At 40.3% G+C, this 21139-nt stretch overlaps 1 protein-coding gene across 1 annotated transcript in view; it reads left to right on the top strand.

Moving 5' to 3' along the window:
- sgsh (N-sulfoglucosamine sulfohydrolase (sulfamidase)) overlaps window positions 1–21139 on the top strand; it is a 68641-nt gene that overhangs the window by 6471 nt on the left and 41031 nt on the right. The window contains exons 3-5 of the mRNA XM_039739208.1: window positions 3209–3314; window positions 5744–5894; window positions 6910–7066. Of these exons, the coding sequence (XP_039595142.1) occupies window positions 3209–3314; window positions 5744–5894; window positions 6910–7066 (414 nt within the window). The remainder of the gene's footprint in view (window positions 1–3208; window positions 3315–5743; window positions 5895–6909; window positions 7067–21139) is intronic.

Below are 21139 nucleotides of genomic sequence, written 5' to 3'. Positions count from 1 at the left end.
TGTCATTCCTCAGGGCCATTCTTAGGCATGGTATGTCCAATTTTCGAGTGATATCACTAGATGTTTGGTTACAAGGAGTTTGCAGCTCATATGTGATCAATGAGAATATATTTTCATTTTAAAAAGTATGTTGATGGATATTTATTTACTTTATCTCATAGATGGCAGAGGTAATAATGGAAATACTACATTAAGAATCAAAAGATGGGTGTTTGTTCATCCACTGGGCAAACTTTCTTATAAAGGGAAAAACCAGAAATTATTGTCAAGGGAGCAACAAGTTAATACCCAATGTCCTGACCAAGAAGTCCTCTAGTTTGAGAGAGTGTTTACTGTAGCAGCCTCACCAATTGATATATGCACAGTGACAATTTGATGTTAGGTTATATCATAAAAAATGTTAAATATAAATCAAAGGGCTTTATGCTTAGATTATTCAATGTATTAGTGAAACTGCATCTGGAATATTGTGTGCAGTCCTGATTACCACCCTACAAAAAAAACATAGCAGCACTTAAAGCTGGGTAGAGAGAACATGTCCCTGATCTTAAGGACATGTTGTACTCTGACAGACTCTGAAAATTAAGCCTGTTTAGTCTTGAGCAGAAGAAACTGTGCAGGGCATGAATCCAGGTCTTCAAAATCCTTAGTTATTAATAAAGTACATCCAGCAAAATTCTTTCAGCTTAAGGGTGAATCACATATTCAAGGATACCAGTGGAAGCACTTCTTTATGCAAAGTTTATAAACTGCCAGAATCATTAACAGTTTAACTTATTTTAAAATCAGGCAGCACTTTGTCAAAAAACTGCTGGTTTTAGCAAAAACAATTTTTTTTTTTATTAAAATAGTATGAAACATTACTTGCCCGTAGATACATGTGGCCAATTGTAGTAACATGTATAAAGTTCTTTCTTATTTAATTTGCTGTAAGAAGAAAAAGCAAGGTCTCCTCTTGAAAACAAATGTAATCATAATTCCAATTTAGCATAAATTCACTTAGAGTGATTTGAAGGTAAACATAAATAACATCCGTAGGTTGTCAGACCTTCTTAATTCAATTCAAGGTTGTAGTGGGCTGGTGGTTTGCAGCACAACTAAGCCCAAAATCAAGAAATGTTTCTGGACAGGGATCAATAACACTCAGTTAGAAACTCTATTAAATCTAACCTTCACATTTTTCAGGATGTGGGAGGAACACCAGAGTACCCAGAGAAAAACTTACAAAGACACAGGAGGTAGCCTCAATAGTGAAATCTTAAAGACCTGTTTAACAAGCGATTATTAAAGAAAGCAGAGGGTTTTTTTTGCCTGACAGCACTCATTCACTACATTCTCAATTTTAGTTGTTGCCATCAGGTGACAGGTTCAAGATTCCAAGAAAAGAAAGCAACTGTTTCAAAAACTCTTTCATTCTAACTGCTATTAATTTTCTAGGTATATTCAATTTTAATAAACATCTACTGGCTTTAATCGTAGTGCAGTGGTTAAGGCTTTGGACCTAGAACTTCCAACCCTGAGGTTGTGGGATCAAATCCTGCTACTCACACTGTTACCATGAGCAAGTCACTTTATTTGCTTGTACTCCACTTGGAAAACCAAAAAGAAATGTAACCAATTGAATCTCAAATGCTGTATGTCATAAAGGTATCAGTCAAAATAATAAGTATTATGCTCACTGCTATATTTTATTTGTACTAAAGTTATGTTTGATGACTGTTTTCTTTGTTGATGTGTTTTATTATGTATTATGTAGTGGTTTCTCAATAAAACCTGATGATAAACCAAATTTTCCTCATATGACAATAAAATTGATTTGAATTACATATTGCCCACGACAGGGCACAGGATTCATATTCCAGAAGCCGAATCCCTAAAGCAACATTGTTAACCTCTGTACTATTTTGCTGTCTATTAACATAAAATAATGAACTAGAATTTATTTCTCATTATCTTCTCACAAAGAAAATAAAAGAGAGTAACAGATTTTGTAAAGAAAGTTTTCAGACTCAAATTTCTTTCTTAGTTTTGTAGCTATTTGCCAGTATGCAATTTAATAACCTCAAGAAGGTCTGGCTCACATAACTGCAGATTTTCTAACAGCTTTTGTAGGGCCAGGAAAAAATGTGTAATGTGCTCTTTTAGAAAGAAATTCAATAGAATTGTTTTTTCCTTTACAGATTTATTTAAAAATAAAGCATCTCTGCCTTATAAAAATGTGTAAGATGTGAAGAGTATTTTGATTTACATGAAGAAACACCTTTGTTTAACAAGACCAACTAAATCCACATGCAGTCAGGCATTTTGTGAAGGCATCTTAACTGCATTAAAAGTTATTGATTTACTCCACAGTAAAACTAAGTAGTTCTTTTAAAAGCTAACTAGCTGAGATTTGCAGTTATATCTTAGAAAGATCTGTCTGTTGCTTTAATATAATTCATGCTGTTGAATCAACAAAAGGTACAGACTGACATGGATTCCTTGATAATGTAGTTGACCTACCAAGAAATAACTGCTACTTTTGGACACAAGCCTAAATGCCTTAGAAAGCTATACCTCCACTCTTTCAAAAACTGTTACACTAGGGACTTCAAATATCATACAAAATAGTGACTTGCATATCATTTTGATATGAAAACAGATGCAGTAGTTGCAGTGGAATATAGAGATCAATGTACAACCATTCAAAAGCTAAACTTATGTTCTTTTTTTACTGGATAAATGTTTGACCTTTTCTATTTTTTGAAAACCGCCTGCTTTTTCAGGTTAGGCTGTGTAGTGGCATCTTTAGTAAACTTTGGAGATGAGGGAAATGCAGAAAAGTCATGGAGTATAAAATGCCCTTTTTTCTATATGCATATGTTGATCATTTACAGTTCGGCTGATACAGCTGTTATGATCCTGCACGCCCATTCACCAAATATTTGAAGTAATACTTAGTTTTCTATCTTATTTTTGTTCCACAATTTATATATTTTAAGTATTTTAAATAATAAAGTACATATTTTTTTTGCAGTTCTACATTTTTAAGACTTACTGTAGTTTATATTTAAATAACAACGATGGTAATTTTACAGTACATAATTCTGTTTCTGATGCATTAGTGAACTTTAGAATTTTTCTCTCATAACTTAAATACTGTATTGTAGAATATGCAAGTTCTAAGTTTCATACAGATTAACATTTATACATGTATTTCAATTTTTAGCATCAGAATGGAATGTATGGTCTCCATCAGGATGTTCACCATTTTAATTCATTTGATGAAGTCAGGAGTTTGCCTTTGTTGCTTACCCAATCAAACATCCGCACAGGTAATGAAGAAACATTCCTTTTTTTTTTTTTTTTAAATCGCTGCACTGATTTGAATATGGCCATCGTATCAGTAGTATGTACACAAATGATGACCAGATGCTCTGTCACAAAATCATAATGGTGTCACAATTTGCAGTTGTGTGAAAAAGTAACTACACCCCACTGAAATTGTTGACTTTTTCTACATATTTAAACAGTGCCTACAGATAAAGGTGATACACTTGAATAAAAATGCAAGGAAAATTAGCATTTTCAATCATTTATTTATCAAAAATATCATTACATATAATGATCTACTTGGGAGAAAAAGTAAGTACACCTTTGGCCTTAGAAGCCGGTATTGCCCCTTTTAGCAGAAATTACTTCATGTAGGCATTTTGCCTAACTGCTCACCAGCCTCTGACATATAGTCAGTGAAATTTTTTACCACTGTTCCATGCAAAATTCTTTAAGTTGTAAGATGTTTATGGGGTTTCCTGCATGTCCTGCCCATTCAAATACCACCCCCCTTTAATATCATTCAAATTAGGGCTTTGACAAAGCCAGACCATAATCCTCCATTTCTTCTTTTTGAATTTGCTAGTGTGCCTTAGGTCATTATCGTGTTGAAAGGTTAATTTCCAGTTGAAGTTCAACTATCAGACAAATGACCTTACATTCTCCTCAAGCTCACTTTATCATGATAGACAATTTACAGTGGTGTGAAAAACTATTTGCCCCCTTCCTGATTTCTAAGTTCAACTTTTGTCTCGTCAGTCCACAAGGTATTTTCCCAAAAGTCTTGGCAATCATTGACATGTTTCTTAGCAAAATTGAGACGAGCCCTAATGTTCTTTTTGCTTAACAGTGGTTCGCGTCTTGGAAATCTGCCATGCAGGCCGTTTTTGCCCAGTCTCTTTCTTATGGTGGAGTCGTGAACACGGACCTTAATTGAGGCAAGTGAGGCCAGCAGTTCTTTAGACATTGTCCTGGGGTCTTTTGTGACCTCTCGGATGAGTCGTCTCTGCGCTCTTGGGGTAATTTTGGTCGGCCGGCCACTCCTGGGAAGGTTCTCCACTGTTCCATGTTTTTGCCATTTGTGGATAATGGCTCTCACTGTGGTTCGAAGGAGTCCCAAAGCTTTAGAAATGGCTTTATAACCTTTACCAGACTGATAGATCTCAATTACTTCTGTTCTCATTTGTTTCTGAATATCTTTGGATCTTGGCATGATGTCTAGCTTTTGAGGTGCTTTTGGTCTACTTCTCTGTGTCAGGCAGCTCCTATTTAAGTGATTTCTTGATTGAAACAGGTGTGGCAGTAATCAGGCCTGGGGGTGGCTACGGAAATTGAACTCAGATGTGATACACCACAGTTAGGTTATTTTTTAAAAAGGGGGCAGTTACTTTTTCACACAGGGCCATGTAGGTTTGGATTTTTTTTCTCCCTAAATAATAAAAACCATCATTTAAAAACTGCATTTTGTGTTTACTTGTTTTATATTTGACTAATGGTTAAATGTGTTTGATGATCAGAAACATTTTGTGTGACAAACATGCAAAAGAATAAGAAATCAGGAAGGGGGCAAATAGTTTTTCACACCACTGTATAGTTGACTCACTGACTACAAGCCACATTGATACAGCAAAGCAAACCCAAACCATAATGTTTCCACTATCATGCTTCATTCCCAGTTGGTATTAGTTTCTTTACCTGAGATGCTGTCTTCAGTTTGCATCAAACATGTCAATTGTAACTGTGGCCAAGCATCTCATATCATTGAGTCATCTTCACAGAGCACGTTGTTCTAGAAGGTTGGTCTTTGTATGTTCAATGGCAAACTGTAGCCTTGCTCTAATGTTCTTTGTAGACAGCAAAGGCTTTTCCACAGCAAACCTTGCATTCAGATCAAATTTGTGCAGTGTTATTCTGACAGTAGATTCATGGACTTTGGCAGCAACTTCTACATGAGCTATCTGCATAGCCTGCAATACAATTGTGGAGTTCTTGGTAGAGTTGCAGTTAATGATTATTTTGATAACTGGACTTCCCCCAAAGCAGACATGGTTTGTTGTTGTTGTTGTTTAATTAAGTGTATGTTACCTACTGTAACATACATTACATATATTATATTGTAACCAGTAAAACTGAAGATTAAGATAAGTTGGAGTTATTTTCTAATTCATAAATGATACATTATATGACAGTGTGCAATTTAAAACATAAGCCTATTGGTTTGCATATATATGTTTTTTAAAGTCTGTTCTTTGCTATTTGAAAGCCTATTCTAAACATATTTTCCAATCTAATTAATGATTCCTACTTTTACAGGTAAAAGCTGCAGAGCTGAGCCCTGTGGTTGAAGCAGTTAAGCACAAACAGAGCTGTAACTGTGCTGATTGTGCACAAAAGCTGAACCATGATTTTTTGTTTGATTTTGTCTTTATAGGTATAATTGGGAAGAAACATGTTGGACCAGAAACAGTTTATCCATTTGACTTTGCACACACTGAGGAGAACAGTTCAGTTCTACAAGTGGGCAGGAATATTACCAGAATTAAATTGCTTGTCAGGCAGTTCTTACAGGCTAAGGATGATCGGTAAGGTATGAAATATAGAATACTTGCTTGTCTAAATCAGTGTCCAAATACTGAAGGTTTTTTTTTTCTTAAAAGAATTTTTGTTGTTGAAATAATAATAGTAATAAATCATAGAAATAAAGTTAAAATCAGTAATGATCTGAGACCAAAATATTTGAATAGTCTGCTAATCAGTCTTGTGTTTGCATACAATTCTTTGCTATTCTTTGTGATGAAAAGACCAAGATAAAATATGGATTAGTTGACTGAGCAGTAACATGTAGTACTTCTTTTATGGCAACTGTCATATCTTTGGGGGAAAGCTAATAGTAATTAGTGATGGTTGTTTTTGTAAGCAAATCATCTGTTTTAAAAGTGTAGAACACTAGACATACATAAGTAATTGTACATTTATATTTTCCTTGTAGCAAATGATTAAAGCAAAGCTACAACATAAAATCAAGTTTTAAATGCAAAATCAATTATTGTTCTTTATTCCACATTTTCACTATATACCCTATTTGTGGTTATATAGCACATCATACTATTTTCTAGGCCTGCTTAATCCTGAGCAGGTCGTGGTGGGCTGGAGCCTGTTCCAGCAAGCAATGGGAGTAAGGCAGAAACAAACTCTGGGTTTGGTGCCTGTCCATCACAGGGGAACACACATCTCCAACACACAATAGGGCAAATTTTGTACTGCCAATCCACCTAACCTGTATATGTTTGGACTGTGGGAGGAAACCGTAGCACCCAGAGGAAACCCATTCAGACATGGGGGGAACATTTAAACTCCACACAGTGAGGACCTGGGTCTCAAACCCTGGTCTTCTTACTGCAAGGCAGGATCCCTACTTACTGCACCACAGTACCTCCCCTGTTACTTAATATAATACAAATATAAATCTTTTTTTCCCTTGTCTTTTGATGTATGCATTATAGTATCTGCTTTTTCTTTTTGCATCAGGGATTAGTGTTTGTGATAATTCCAAGCACTGAACAGTATTTTTCATTTTTATAAAAAATTGTTTTCTAGTGCCTTTTTCCTTTATGTTGCATTCCATGATCCACACCGTTGTGGTCATTCTCAGCCTCAGTATGGAGCCTTCTGTGAGAAGTTTGGAAATGGAAAAACTGGAATGGGTTGGATCCCAGACTGGAAACCTCAGTACTATACTCCAGAACAGGTTAAGGTAATGATGGGTTAAATGTCTCATTTTAACATGTTATGCATATGAACACAGTACTAAACTATACACAGTGACTGCAGTATATCATTAGTTTGCTAACAGGTGTTATCCACATCTTCCCCAGTTGCTTCACTCTGCTGACATACAAAGCCTGTACTGCATTCTGACATCATCCATGCTCTTGTCTGTGTGGTAAATTTGATTAAAATGCAGCATTTGCTCCTAAAATGCCACTTTTTGGTTGCCGCAAAGGGACCTGGTAGTACCTTTTCCAGTTTGTTTGGTGTTTTTTTTTTTCTTCAAATACCCAGGAGAAATGGCAGGTTTTAAGTGAAGGGGTGTTTGTGCCTTGGCAATTCTTGTGTAGTGCAGTGCAGCTCTGCAGTGGAACAGTAAGTAAATTAACTAGCTTTGTATCTATTAATAGTAAATAAGTGATTTCCCAGTAAGGGAGGAAGTGAAACATTACTAGTTAACTTTGTTTCATTGCAGGCAAACTGGCAAGCATTAGTACTAGGAGGAACACTTGGATAAAGAGCACAAATAAAAAAGAAAGCATTTAAGCAGTTATCATATTTATAGTTGCGTTGGATTAGGAATAAAGGAAATGGCAAATAGATAGTTGCTTACAATTAGACTTAAGAGGACATCTAGTTTGAAACTATAACAATTTCAGCAGGCAGCTTAAAAGTGAGTCAGTAGCAGAGGGAAGAAAGCATTTACTAGTGAGACCATCTAAAAAGTTAATACGGAGGCTTAGAGAGGGCCATGGTTACTGAATTTGTGGTGGTAGCTATCCTGTGTTGTAGTAAGAAATTGGCATATCTTGCCTAGGTGTCCTTTGTGGAGATAATGTGCACTCCTAAAGTGGCTGAAGAAGAGACTTCAGATCAGAAAGGTAAAAATAGGTGAATCACAGATGCAAGTGAGCACAAGGAAAGATGTGCACACTGTACTACGGCATCTACCCCAGAAATTGAGGTTTCCAACCATTTCCAGGATGTGGCAGATATGGACAATGGTTCTAATAACTGTGAGGTGTTAGGTAGAGATGAGGAGACCCATCGAGTTACCTCAAAACCAGTCCCCATAAAGGCAGAATTCGTGTTAGTGAGGGACTTGTTTACGTTAGTATACAGTACCATTGACACAAATCTGTGCCTATTGTCCAGAATATCAATTTTTTTCAGACAGTTTGAATGTTACAGAGGTTCTTGACCACACAATGAAAAAAATTACAGTAAGACTACTGTCTTGTATGAATGTAAAACTTTCTTATAACATACGAGATAAATTTCAGTTTAAAAAAATCCAAGTTAAGGGATCCTTAATTATGTTATACGTATAAATTTGTAAGAATTAATGAGATTAGTTTCATCTATACTAATAAAAGGCAAAGCCCTCACTGAATCACTCACTCACTCATCACTAATTCTCCAACTTCCCGTTTAGGGGGCGGAGTTGCGTGTCACATCATCACGCCTCCCACGTAATCACGTGAACTGACTGTGAACGCAGTACGTAGAAAACAAGGAAGAGCTCCAAAGAGCGCTGAAGAAAAAACGCATACAAGCATATTCATAGGTGCAGCTACTGCGGAAACAAAGCACGGTGTAAACAGTAAGTTTAAATTAAGTTTATAGACACGCTCCCTCTGCCGTTTGCCATGCCTTCAACGAATACTTTATTTGCGAGATACAAGTTTAATGAGAAGACACAAGGTATAAACGAGACTTTGGATCACTTTGTAACGGAGTTAAAATTGCTGTAGCAAGAAACTTTTAAGTGCCAGGTCTTAGCTAACATTAAATAAAGCCCTGGACATCGCAACATCACACAAGATAGCAGCTCACGTCAACTGACTGAACCCAGTATGAGTGATCACTTCCATGCATCAAACCTGTTCAAAAAACGCATTACACAATTGACAAGGTAGGAAAAGAATATGCTTCTGAGCTGAGCTCCACAGCTAACGCAGTCTTGCGGAAGCAACTTCGTCACGCTGCCACCAAATACTCACAGAAAAATCCACAAGTTAATACACACGCTGTCTCTACAGTTTCTCCACACTCAATGTATTCCTCGCATCCCCGTTATACCCTCTGATCTCCCATTTCAATTCAAATTAAGCAAGGAGAGAGGACGGCCTTATATGGCGTTCGTTTATAAAGCAGCGGAGAAGCTGTGTGAAGGCAGCTACACAAAAAAACAGCAGAGTTCCACACTCTAAATGTATTCCTCGCATCACCGTTATACCCTCTGATCTCCCATTTCAATTCAAATGCCTCCAATTTCCAGTAAGGCTCTGTAATAAGTCTCAGGGACAGACCCTACAAAAGGTTGCCATTGATTTGAGGCAACATTGCTTTACTCCAGGACAACTATACGTTGCATTCTCAAGAGTAAGCTCGGTGCACAGCTTGGTCATATTACAACCAACTGAACTGACTGACAACGTGGTATACAAAGAGATCCTTAACAGATAGTTATTGGTATATTTTCCCTCAGTTTAAAAAGGTTTTCTTTTCTTTGTAATAAAAATTTAAAAGCAGTACTTTGTCGCTGCAAAGCGCAGGGATTTTGCTATATACAGTATATATATATATAATATGTATATGTAGATATGTGTATATATATATGTATATATTGTCACAAAACGAGACAAAGACAGATAAAGGTTTGGGGCAACCACCCATATAATTTGGTATCCTGGCTGCAAAAGTCGTTTTTTTAAAGCAACTAGCACTGAAGTGCATACAATGGAGTCCAAAACCAGACTGCGGGAGAAGGGAAAAGGGTAGGCTTTTAAAGAGGAAGACAGGAAGTGAGGTCATAAGGATCAGGCACGTGTTCATTATTCATTGGATCAGGTCCGGATGTGACATCAGGGGGGCCGGAGCTGGTAAGGTCTGTTTCCATTGATTCGGTCCCAGAAGTGATGTCAAGAGAGCCAGGTGGAGCCTCCCGGGCTTGGTCAACAGGTAAGTGAGAAAGAGAGTTAGTGCACTCTGCCACATCCCAGCATTCCTCAGAACTGCCTTCACTCGAGCCCTTTAACTGCCTCCCATGCGCGCGTGTGTGACAAGGCCCCCCCCCTCAGCCCAGACCCGTCGGGTCGGGCGACCCTAACCAAGAGGTCGTGAACCCGAGAAAGAGCATCAGCGTTGGCATGGAGAGCACCCCAACGATGAACGAGCGAAAACTTGTACAGCTGCAGGTCAAGAAACCAACGGGTGACCCGTGAATTCGACACTTTGTGCAGGGCCATCCACTGTAGAGGTGCATGGTCCGTGACAAGGGTGGATTTCCGGCCAAACAGGTAGTACCTCAGCTGAGTAATCACCCATTTAATCGCCAAAGCCTCCCTTTCCACCGCTGCATACCTGGTCTCCTGGTCCAACATGTTCCGGCTCAGGAACATGACGGGGTGTTCCACACCATCGACACTTTGGCTCAGCACGGCGCCCAGGCCTGTGTCCGAAGCATCCGTCTGGAGGATGAAAGGCAAAGAAAAGTTAGGTGTCATCAAAATAGGTGCGGACGTAAGGGCCTGCTTCAAGTCACCAAATGCAGTGCCTGTCTTTTCAATCCATACCACAATGTTCGGGGCCCTCTTCTTTGTTAAATCAGTCAAGGGCGCCGCTCTAGAATCATTGCTGTTATTGAACTATCTGGAGTATAAACACGTTTGGTCTCTTTGTAAAGGTAACATTCACTAGTTTCACCCTTAGTCAGAATCACTGTAGGTGTGACTGATCAAAAGTTCTGCACATTAGAACTCACAGAAAAAATGAATTTTTTTGTTCTCGCCTAAGTTTTTTTGTGAAAATAAAGGCCTCTATAGCTGCAGTAGGTAGGTGGGGACAGAAACACACTATGTACCAACAGAATAACTTGTCAACTACTCACATTTCAAATTTGAAAAGAATACCTGTAAAAATGACATTTTTACACCAGTTTTTATGTGGGCATGTCCAGGTGCTTTTTAGAGGGACCTATGGTTTATGCATTATCCACATTTTGGAACGTATGGAAAAAGTGTAATATGTTTGAATGCTTCAACCCACATATATCAATGAGGGCTCTACTGAAAGCTTACACCTAAAGGAATCTATATCTACACACAGTGTCACTCTATTAGTTATGGAAATTCATATTCCATAATAAAAACAATAAAAAATACACATTTCAATATAAAAATAGTCAAAACAAGTCTTATGGGCCAAAAAATATATATATTTTATTTTTTACTTTTTTAATAAAATGCACACAAACTATATACATTTTTTACAAACTGTTACAACACAGCTCAGCGTTTTCCATGTGCCACTGATTGTAGCAATCCCTAGCAGGCAGAAAGCACAAGGGCGTGTCACATGTAAGCTCTCTGCCTCAGACATATCCTGGTCCGATTGATCACTGTGACGCCGCGTACATGCCTCTACTACTTAATCGAGAGTGTATTTACGTTTATCTGTACGTTTATCCATATTTAAAATGCAAAAAAACTAGGTGAAATCACAATAAACAACCACGCACCAAGTGTGCAGACTGGCACAAATGCCAGCTTCGCGCAGCTCCGATCGGTTTTGTTTACAAGTTGGCATGGCAAGTTACATATCAGCGTGCTCAGCTGCTCATTGGCTGTAAGTTTGGAGTGTCACTCACAGCGTCCAATCAAACTGGTAGATTCTACCAGGGTTTGGAGTTGTGCGTCATTGTTCAGCTGTCTGTGACACTCGTTGGCTATAACGAGGTGCCAGTCACCCCCAGACCCTAGAATTGGCCAACTTAGGTGTCAATCAGAAGCTAACACTTCCGTGTAACATGCTTTAGCATGGTTATTGCCGACAGAAACAAATTACGTCTGATATGACCAATAGGGATGAAAAAAAATGTCGGAGCTAGTCTCAAGTTAAGAAAAGTTTTCTGGAGTTTTTGTCCCTTTGAGGATCTATCGTGTGTTTTGGACCTAATCGTTTTACTGGATTATATTCCCTGGAGCCTTACGGACAGAATGAGATCAATATTGCTCGGAAATATTGATGTTTGACTTGCAGAGAGCCTTCAAAAGTAGTCAAAGGTAGGAAAAGTCAGCTCTTAAAAGTATTTACTTCTCTGTAAAAAGAATTTAGTGTCAGTGCTATGGTTGTTGTGTGTCAAAATGGTTTATATCATCGGAAAGACGAGACTCTGAATTTTCATTTGATGTGTAGTATGTCGAGGTGCATGACAGAGGGGCATGCACACATGGCTGTGACGTCGTCAAATCATAGTTCTGTACCGGTACCGGTACGTGTGCATGTTAAGTGGAGCCGACGGAAGTCATTGCAGAACCTCCAACTCCCGTCAGGCTTACCGACAAGCACAGTGGGGCTGGACCAGGGACTATAACTTTCCTCAATTACACCTAGTTCCAGCATGCGCTTGATCTCGAGCTCCACTTCAGCCTTTTTTGCCTCGGGAAGACGGTACGGGCGTTCTCGGACAACAACCCCGGGCTCTGTCACGATGTTGTGCTCAATCAGAGAGGTCCTTCCGGGGTGTTCACTGACTACCGAACGGTCCGGATAACTGTTTCCAGCTCCTGCCGTTGTCAGGGACTCAAGTCCGTGCCGAAGTTAAGGTCGTGTGTGTGAGCGAAGAGTGAGCGGGGCTGGCCGGAGGAGGGAGCGGGGTCCCTGTCCTTCCACGGTTTCAGCAGGTTCACATGATAAACCCGCTCCTTTGGCCGACGATTGGGTTGACTCACCAAATAGTCGACCAGTCCCTTCCTCTCCTTAACTTTGTAGGGGCCCTGCCAGTGGGCAAGCAACTTAGAGTGGGAGGTAGGTACTAGGACCATGACTCGATCTCCCTGGCGGAACTCCTGAAGAGACGTGCCGCGGTTGTAGTAATGGGCCTGTGCTGCTTGAGCCTCTTCCATGTGACTTTTCAGGAGAGGCCGAATCTTTCCAAATCTATCGTGTAACTGTGCGATATATTCTAGTATATTTGTAGAGGGAAGAGCCTCTTCTTCCCACCCTTCTTTCAAAATATCTAATATGCCCCGAGGTTGTCGCACATACAGTAGTTCAAAAGGGAGAACCCCGTGGAGGCTTGTGGGACTTCCCGATAGGCAAAAAGGACGAGGGGGAGGAGCTGGTCCCAGTTCCTTCCATCCTCGCTGACCACCTTACGCAGCATTTGCTTGAGAGTTTGATTAAATCTCTCTACTAACACGTTGGTTTGAGGATGATACACCAAGGTTTTTAAATACTTTATTTTCAGTAACTTGGCAGTCTCCCTGAACGTCTCCGAGGTCAAAGGGGTCCCCTGGTCCGTCAAGACTTCCTTGGGGATCCCCACACGTGCAAATACCCCTAGTAATTCCTGTGCGATGGCTTTAGAGGTAGCTGAGCGCAATGGAACAGCTTCGGGGTATCTTGTAGCATAATCCACGAGGACTAAAATGTACTTGTGTCCTCGGGCTGAGGGCTCTAGGGGTCCAACCAGGTCGACCCCGATTCTGTGGAAAGGAACATCAATCAAGGGAATAGGAACGAGAGGAGCACGGTTCTTCCTAGGAGTTTGTCGCAGTTGACACTCCGGGCAGGAAGCGCAAAAGTGACGAACATCCTCGTTGATTCCCGGCCAGTAGAAACGGAGCTTGATCCGCTCCAGGGTTTTCTCGGTGCCCAGGTGGCCACCTAGGAGGTGGGCGTGTGCTAGCTCGCAGACCTGCCGCCCAAAGGTACGCGGCACTAGCAGCAGCCTCGTCTCCTGCCCGTCATGTATTGCTACACGTTAAAGGAGGTCATTAACTAACACAAAGTAGGGGCCCTGTGGCATCGACTGATCAGTGCGCTGGCCATCGACAAGGACCACTGCATTTTTTGCAAACTTCAGGGTGTCATCGTTCCATTGCTCCCTTCTAAAAGAATCCGGCGTCCTTTTAAATTGTAATCGCAACACGGAGAGAGGGTCAGCGTCGACCTCAATGGGCGTGGTTTCCTCCGCTTCGCCGCGGCGTTGGTGGATGGCGTGTCAGCCTGCGGCGGCCGGGAGTTGCGCGTCACTTAGGACGGCCGCTTCGTCTCTCTCTGCCGGCTGATTACACGCTGTGGAGGCAGTTTGAGACGGCTCATCTCCGTCCATAACGAGGCCCAAATTAACCCCGGGAGTGGTATGTGTCTCACCGCTTTTAATTTCAGACCAGTCCCGCCCCAGTATCACGGGTGTGGAGGATCAGGAAGGATTGCCACGGTTACTTTCTGGACCGATCCTCCGTAGCTGATGACACAAGCGGCGGTCCTGTACCAGCGGGTTGCCCCGTGAACACAGGTTATACTGGTCTTGAACTTTAGCCATTGTCGCGGTAGCACAAAACGGCGAGCAACAATGGAAATGTTGCTGCCGGAATCGAGCAGAGCGGAAGTTTTAAACCCGTTAACGATCACCACGTCTGTGTGCGGGACCGTCAACGGGTTTGTCAGAGCACACCAACCCTTCCTCCCCCTCCACCTGCATTCCTCGTTGTCTCGAAGCGGGTTGCGCCGCGGACGCCGATACAAGCTCCGGGTTGTACAGGGAGGGGCTAGGTCTTGGGACGTACCCTGGCTGAGTTTGACAGAAGGACGGTTCTGCTCTCCCAGAGTGTGAGGCCGCCCTCTGTGTCTCCAGAAGCTCTATGAGCCCTGACATGTTCGTAAACTGCTTGCCCCAGACCGGCTGGGTGAAGCCATGGGGAAGCGCTTTCAGGAGCAGATAGCAAGCTACCTGCTCTATTACCTGGTAGGGCTTGTTTTCTAACGGCCGTAGCCACTGCCATACCTTTGCTCATAAGGACCAGGCTTGTTTACTGGTCGGCCTCTCGGGGTCCAACCTCCATTTTTTTATTACACTCACCTGCCAGTTTGGGGCCCCCCTAAGTGGTAATTGGGGCTTTGGTTTCACAGGGAGGCAGGCAGTCTCCCCCAAGAGAGCATACTGAGTCCCTCTTGCCTCCCCCCTCCAGGGCAGCCCAACTCTGTGAGCCCCACCCGCACACTCCCTGGCCTTTCTAGGTGGCCTAGTTCTGCGTGCCGGGTGCGGAGCCCGCACCGGGTCTCGCCGAACCACGGGGCACCCTCCCCGCCTGAATACTCGGCCCTGGTACGCTCCCACCTGGGTGTATTGCAGGTCCTGTCCCCTTCTCTTCTGGGACTTCTCCATCCTGCCGGCTACGCCACTGTCACAAAACGAGACAAAGACAGATAAAGGTTTGGGGCAGCCACCCATATAATTTGGTATCCTGGCTGCAAAAGTCGTTTTTTTAAAGCACCTAGCACTGAAGTGCATACAATGGAGTCCAAAACCAGACTGCGGGAGAAGGGAAAAGGGTAGGCTTTTAAAGGGGAAGATGTGTATATGTATATGTATATATATATGTGTATATATATATATGTAGATATGTATATATATTTATATATGTGTATATGTAGATATGTATATATGTTTATCTGTGTGTGTGTGTGTATGTATGTATATATACATGACTCCAAACATTTTTTACAAATAAATAACTGCAAAGTGGGGTGTGCGTAATTATTCACCCCCCTTTAGTCTGAGTGTAGTCAGTTGCCCATAGACATTGCCTGATGAGTGCTAATGACTAAATAGAGTGCACCTGTGTGTAATCTAATGTCAGTACAAATACAGCTGCTCTGTGACGGCCTCAGAGGTTGTCTAAGAGAATATTGGGAGCAACAACACCATGAAGTCCAAAGAACACACCAGACAGGTCAAGGATAAAGTTATTGAGAAATTTAAAGCAGGCTTAGGCTACAAAAAGATTTCCAAAGCCTTGAACATCCCACAGAGCACTGTTCAAGCGATCATTCAGAAATGGAAGGAGTATGGCACAACTGTACACCTACCAAGACAAGGCCGTCCACCTAAACTCACAGGCCGAACAAAGAGAGCGCTGATCAGAAATGCAGCCAAGAGGCCCATGGTGACTTTGGACGAGCTGCAGAGATCTAAAGCTCAGGTGGGGGAATCTGTCCATAGGACAACTATTAGTCGTGCACTGCACAAAGTTGGCCTTTATGGAAGAGTGGCAAGAAGAAAGCCATTGTTAACAGAAAACCATAAGAAGTCCCGTTTGCAGTTTGCCACAAGCCATGTAGGGGACACAGCAAACATGTGGAAGAAGGTGCTCTGGTCAGATGAGACCAAAATGGAACTTTTTGGCCAAAATGCAAAACGCTATGTGTGGCGGAAAACTAACACTGCACATCACTCTGAACACACCATCCCCACTGTCAAATATGGTGGTGGCAGCAACATGCTTCGGGGGTGCTTCTCTTCAGCACGGACAGGGAAGCTGGTCAGAGTTGATGGGAAGATGGATGGAGCCAAATACAGGGCGGTCTTGGAAGAAAACCTCTTGGAGTCTGCAAAAGACTTGGGAGTGGGGCGAGGTTCACCTTCCAGCAGGACAACGACCCTAAACATAAAGCAAGGGCAACAATGGAATGGTTTAAAACAAAACATATCCATGTGTTAGAATGGCCCAGTCAAAGTCCAGATCTAAATCCAATCGAGAATCTGTGGCAAGATCTGAAAACTGCTGTTCACAAAACGCTGTGCATCTAAGCTGACTGAGCTGGAGCTGTTTTGCAAAGAAGAATGGACAAGGATTTCAGTCTCTAGATGAGCAAAGCTGGTAGAGACATACCCTAAAAGACTAGCAGCTGTAATTGCAGCAAAAGGTGGTTCTACAAAGTATTGACTCAGGGGGCTTTTCAGTTATTTATTTGTAAAAAATGTTTGGAATCATGTATGATTTTCGTTCCACTTCTCACGTGTACACCACTTTGTATTGGTCTTTCACGTGGAATTCCAATAAAACTGATTCATGTTTGTGGCTGTAATGTGACAAAATGTGGAAAAGTTCAAGGGGGCCCGAATACTTTTACAAGCCACTGTATATGACAGCAACACTCATAACACTGACAAAACAATTACATTGACAATCATGTTACGTTATTTTTAAAATGTTTTCATTTCTTTTTCATAACTTCTTTAACACACTACGTCTCCGCTGCGAAGCACAGGTATTTTGCTAGTTGTCAATATCAACCTAATCAACATATTAGGAACATGGTCTGTTCCTTGTGAGTGTTTCTAGTTATGAATACAGCCATTTACAGTTATGATAATAATAATAACATTACAATAACATTTTATTTAATCGTAGGTGCCTTTCTAAACGCTCAAGGACACAGAACAATAGATAAAACACACATTATAAACAAAATTAAAAATACACAAATTAAAATCAGACAGAGCAATTGTTATCAAAGAGAAAAAAGTATTAAACAGTTTTAAGTTTAGAGTTGAAAAATTAGAATGAATCAATTTTTCTAAGCTCGGATAGTAATGATTTCCAGAGATGGTGGTAAAACGGACAAAGGGGAAGAAGAAGATCTAAGGATGTAGGAGGGAATGGCATCATGGAGGAGGTCAGATAGATATGGATGGGAAAGGTTGTGAATAGCCTTTAATGTTAACAGGAGAATTTTGAAGTCAATGTGGAACTTAACCAGAAGCCAGTGAAGCTGCTGCAAGACAGGAGTGATATGTGAGTAGAGTGGGTTCTAGTAGTGATGCAGGCAGCTGAATTCAGAATCATTTGAATTAGAGAGATTTACGAGAAAGACCAAAGGAAAGAGAATTGCAATAATCCAGACGAGTAGTGACAAGGCAGTGAGCAAGGATAGCAGTTATAAGGGGAGTGAGGGAGGGGTGAATACGATTAATGTTATACAGGTGGAAATATGCAGACAAGGAGATGTTATTGATCTGGGACTGAAAAGACAGAGTACTATCAAGAATGACACATAGACTATTAAACTGTGAGAAAGGGAAAACGGAGGAATTATCAATATCAAATGAAAAATCATCAGTTTTGGATAATGTTAATTTTGTACCAATGAGGAGAACCTCAGTTTTGTCACTATTTAATTTAAGAAAATTTGAAGAAAAGCAGGATTTACTTTCTGTTATGCAGTCAATAAGTGAGGAGGGAGGAAAGGAAAAAGTAGGTTTGCTAGTCGTCAGATAAAGCTGAATGTTGTCAGTGTAACAGTGGAAGTTAATGTTATATTTACGAAAGATATTGCCAAGGAGAAGGAGGTAAATAATGAAAAGGATGGGCCCTGGGAGTGAAGAGTAGTGTGACAAATACTGTCAAATGCCACACTCAGATCAAGAAGGATGATAATAGTGATTAAACCAGAATTAGCTGTCATAAGGAGGTTGTTAGTAATTTTGATAAGTGCTGTTTCTGTACTATGGAGGGAACGAAAACCAGACTGGAACTATTCATACAAATTATTTTGAGATAAATGAGAATGAATTTTGGAAATAAAAGGTAGATTAGAAATAGGACGAAAATGACTGAAATTAGTAGGATAGACACCAGGTTTTTTCGGTAATTGGGGTTATAGCAGCAGTTTTAAAAGATGAAGGAACAGTTCCAGTGGTGAGAGATGAATGAATTATAGCAGAAATAAGAGGAACCAAAGAAGGAAGGCAGGCTTTAACCAGAACTGTGGGAAGGGGATCCAGTTGACAGGTGGATGGCTTAGACTTACAGACGAGATCTGAGGTTTCTGAGGAAGTAGGAAGCTGAAAAGAGGAAAACAAGTGAGTAGGTGGATGAAATTCATATGAAGTACTGGAGGAATCCGTACCGAGAGACTGGTGTATCCTCAGGATTTTTTCATTACAAAAGGGCATAAGGGAATTGCAAAAATCAGTTGAATAAAGGTGAGAAGGTAGAGAATCCGGGGGTTGTGTGATATTATTAACACTAGAATTACCAGAGCCTACGAAAAAACTCGTAAATCCGTCCCACCTTAAATCGCTTCTTAAATCCCTTTACACCTCTCCGCCAGCGTCCTTTGTCCTCTAAATGTGCTGATAAAGAGAAGCTAGAAGCAGCCGGCTATTCCATCCCCCCACCAATTTAGAACGTGCACGAACTTCTCTCACCTCATGCCTTGATTGAGTATCTGGGAGTGAAGTGGTTTTAGAGTGGAAATAATAGATCGTTATTTGGAACACACGCATTTTATGTCTGTTCCGTTTCTACAGTAATCTGTGTACACACATTGTTAAAACAGAAACGTTTTTTATATTCTAGTAGTAGATGGCAAAATGTAGGCATAAACTATATAATGTATGAAGCCTGAAGTCCAAATATCAAAGAAACATTTTCACAAAAGGTACAAATATAATACAACAATTGCGCTTTTATTCAAAAATATAACTGCAGAAACAAAAAGTCGCCTTAACATGCAACATTGACACCCTTTTATTATGATTGCTTCCGTGGCACAATAGATTCAAGCTGTCGACTGGGAATCAAAAGGTCGCGAGTTCGAACCTGCACTACTCTGTTTTGAGAAGTAAACTGCTCTTAGTCTTACTATTTTAGAATAAAAGCATACATTTGATTTCAGTCTGTAACAGCCGGTGTAATTTATGATCCTTATAAAGGTTAGCTTTTTTTTTTTTTTTAATTCACTTTTTATTCTCTCAGTCGCGTTCAGAATCAATCCATAGAACCCCATCTGACACGGCTGTTTTCATATAAAGACGCGCTATAGCTCTGCAGTGTACTTGTGACTGCATTCTCGTTCCAATGTTTGCGAAATGAATTGTCTGCGTGCACTTTTCATGGCATTACACGTGTATTTTTTGAGCATGCCCGTTTGAGCATGCTCAATCACAGGAACATATATGTTGGTGTAAAAGTATAACAAAACAAGTGCACTTTTATTCAAGACTACCTGTATAACCAAAGAAAAAAGAAAGCAAATTACAGTAGGCGATTGATACGACAGCTTGCATGGTGCAAAGCTAAGAAGTGCTGATTTCCATTCCGTGCTATATAAAATCATCACATTCAAATATTAACAGTTCCCACACACCCAAGGACTGTCCTTCCTATATTTACGACATGTGTACTTGTTGCAGTGTACACACCTCTCTGTGCTATGGTTCCTATTACACTGAATGAGCACCTGACACTGTACTTTCTTCCCTGGGGGAAGGTCCCACATCAGAGAATTTCCAGTTCCTGCATAAATTCACACCCGATCTGACGCTGTTGTTTTCAAATGATATTGCATTAGTGCAATGATGTTTTCACATATATTGTCTTTTTCTTTCAGGTGTGCAATAGAAACCACAGCATAGAGAGAAGTGTGTACAGAGAAAAGTGAATTAAAAAAAAAAACAAAAACAAAGCTAACCTTTATAAGGATCATAAATTACACCGGCTGTTACAGACTGAAATCAAATGTATGCTTTTATTCTAAAATAGTAAGACTAGGAGCAGTTTACTTCTCAAAACGGAGTAGTGCAGGTTCAAACTCGCGACCTTTTGATTCCCAGTTGGCAGCTGAATCTATTGTGCCACGGAGGCAATCATAATAAACGGGTGTCAATGTCGCATTTTAAGGCGGGTTTTTGTTTCTGCACTTATATTTTTGAACTAGCAAAATACCCGCGCTTCGCAGCGGGGAAGTAGTGTGTTAAAGAAGCAATGAAAAAGAAAAAGAAACATTTTGAAAATAATGTAACATGATTGTCAATGTAATTGTTTTGTCAATGTTGTGAGTGATGAGTGTTGCTGTCATATATATATATATATATATATATATATATATATATATATATATATATATATATACACACACATATATACACACAAATACATATATATATATACATACACACACACACATATATATAAACATATATATACATATACATACATATATACACACACAGCTATTTCGTATCAGTGCAACACGCTGCTTGTTAAAACGGATAACTCCCGCTCTTACGTGCAAGTCTGCGTGGATATTATGAACTATCGTATTTGTTCAAGTTCTATTTAAATTTTAAATAGAAGGAATTTTTATTTAGTCGACAGAAATATCTTTGGTAGGAATGGTAAAAACAGACAGGAATATTATTCGTGAATAAATCAACTCAAACCTTAAACAACTTATAATATTTTGCTCTCCATAAAAATAT

This window comes from Polypterus senegalus, chromosome 17 (genome assembly GCF_016835505.1).
Source record: "Polypterus senegalus isolate Bchr_013 chromosome 17, ASM1683550v1, whole genome shotgun sequence".
Classification (NCBI taxonomy): domain Eukaryota; kingdom Metazoa; phylum Chordata; class Cladistia; order Polypteriformes; family Polypteridae; genus Polypterus; species Polypterus senegalus.
The sequence above is the reverse complement of the archived record's forward strand: the minus strand, read 5'-3'. Positions and strand labels throughout refer to the sequence as shown.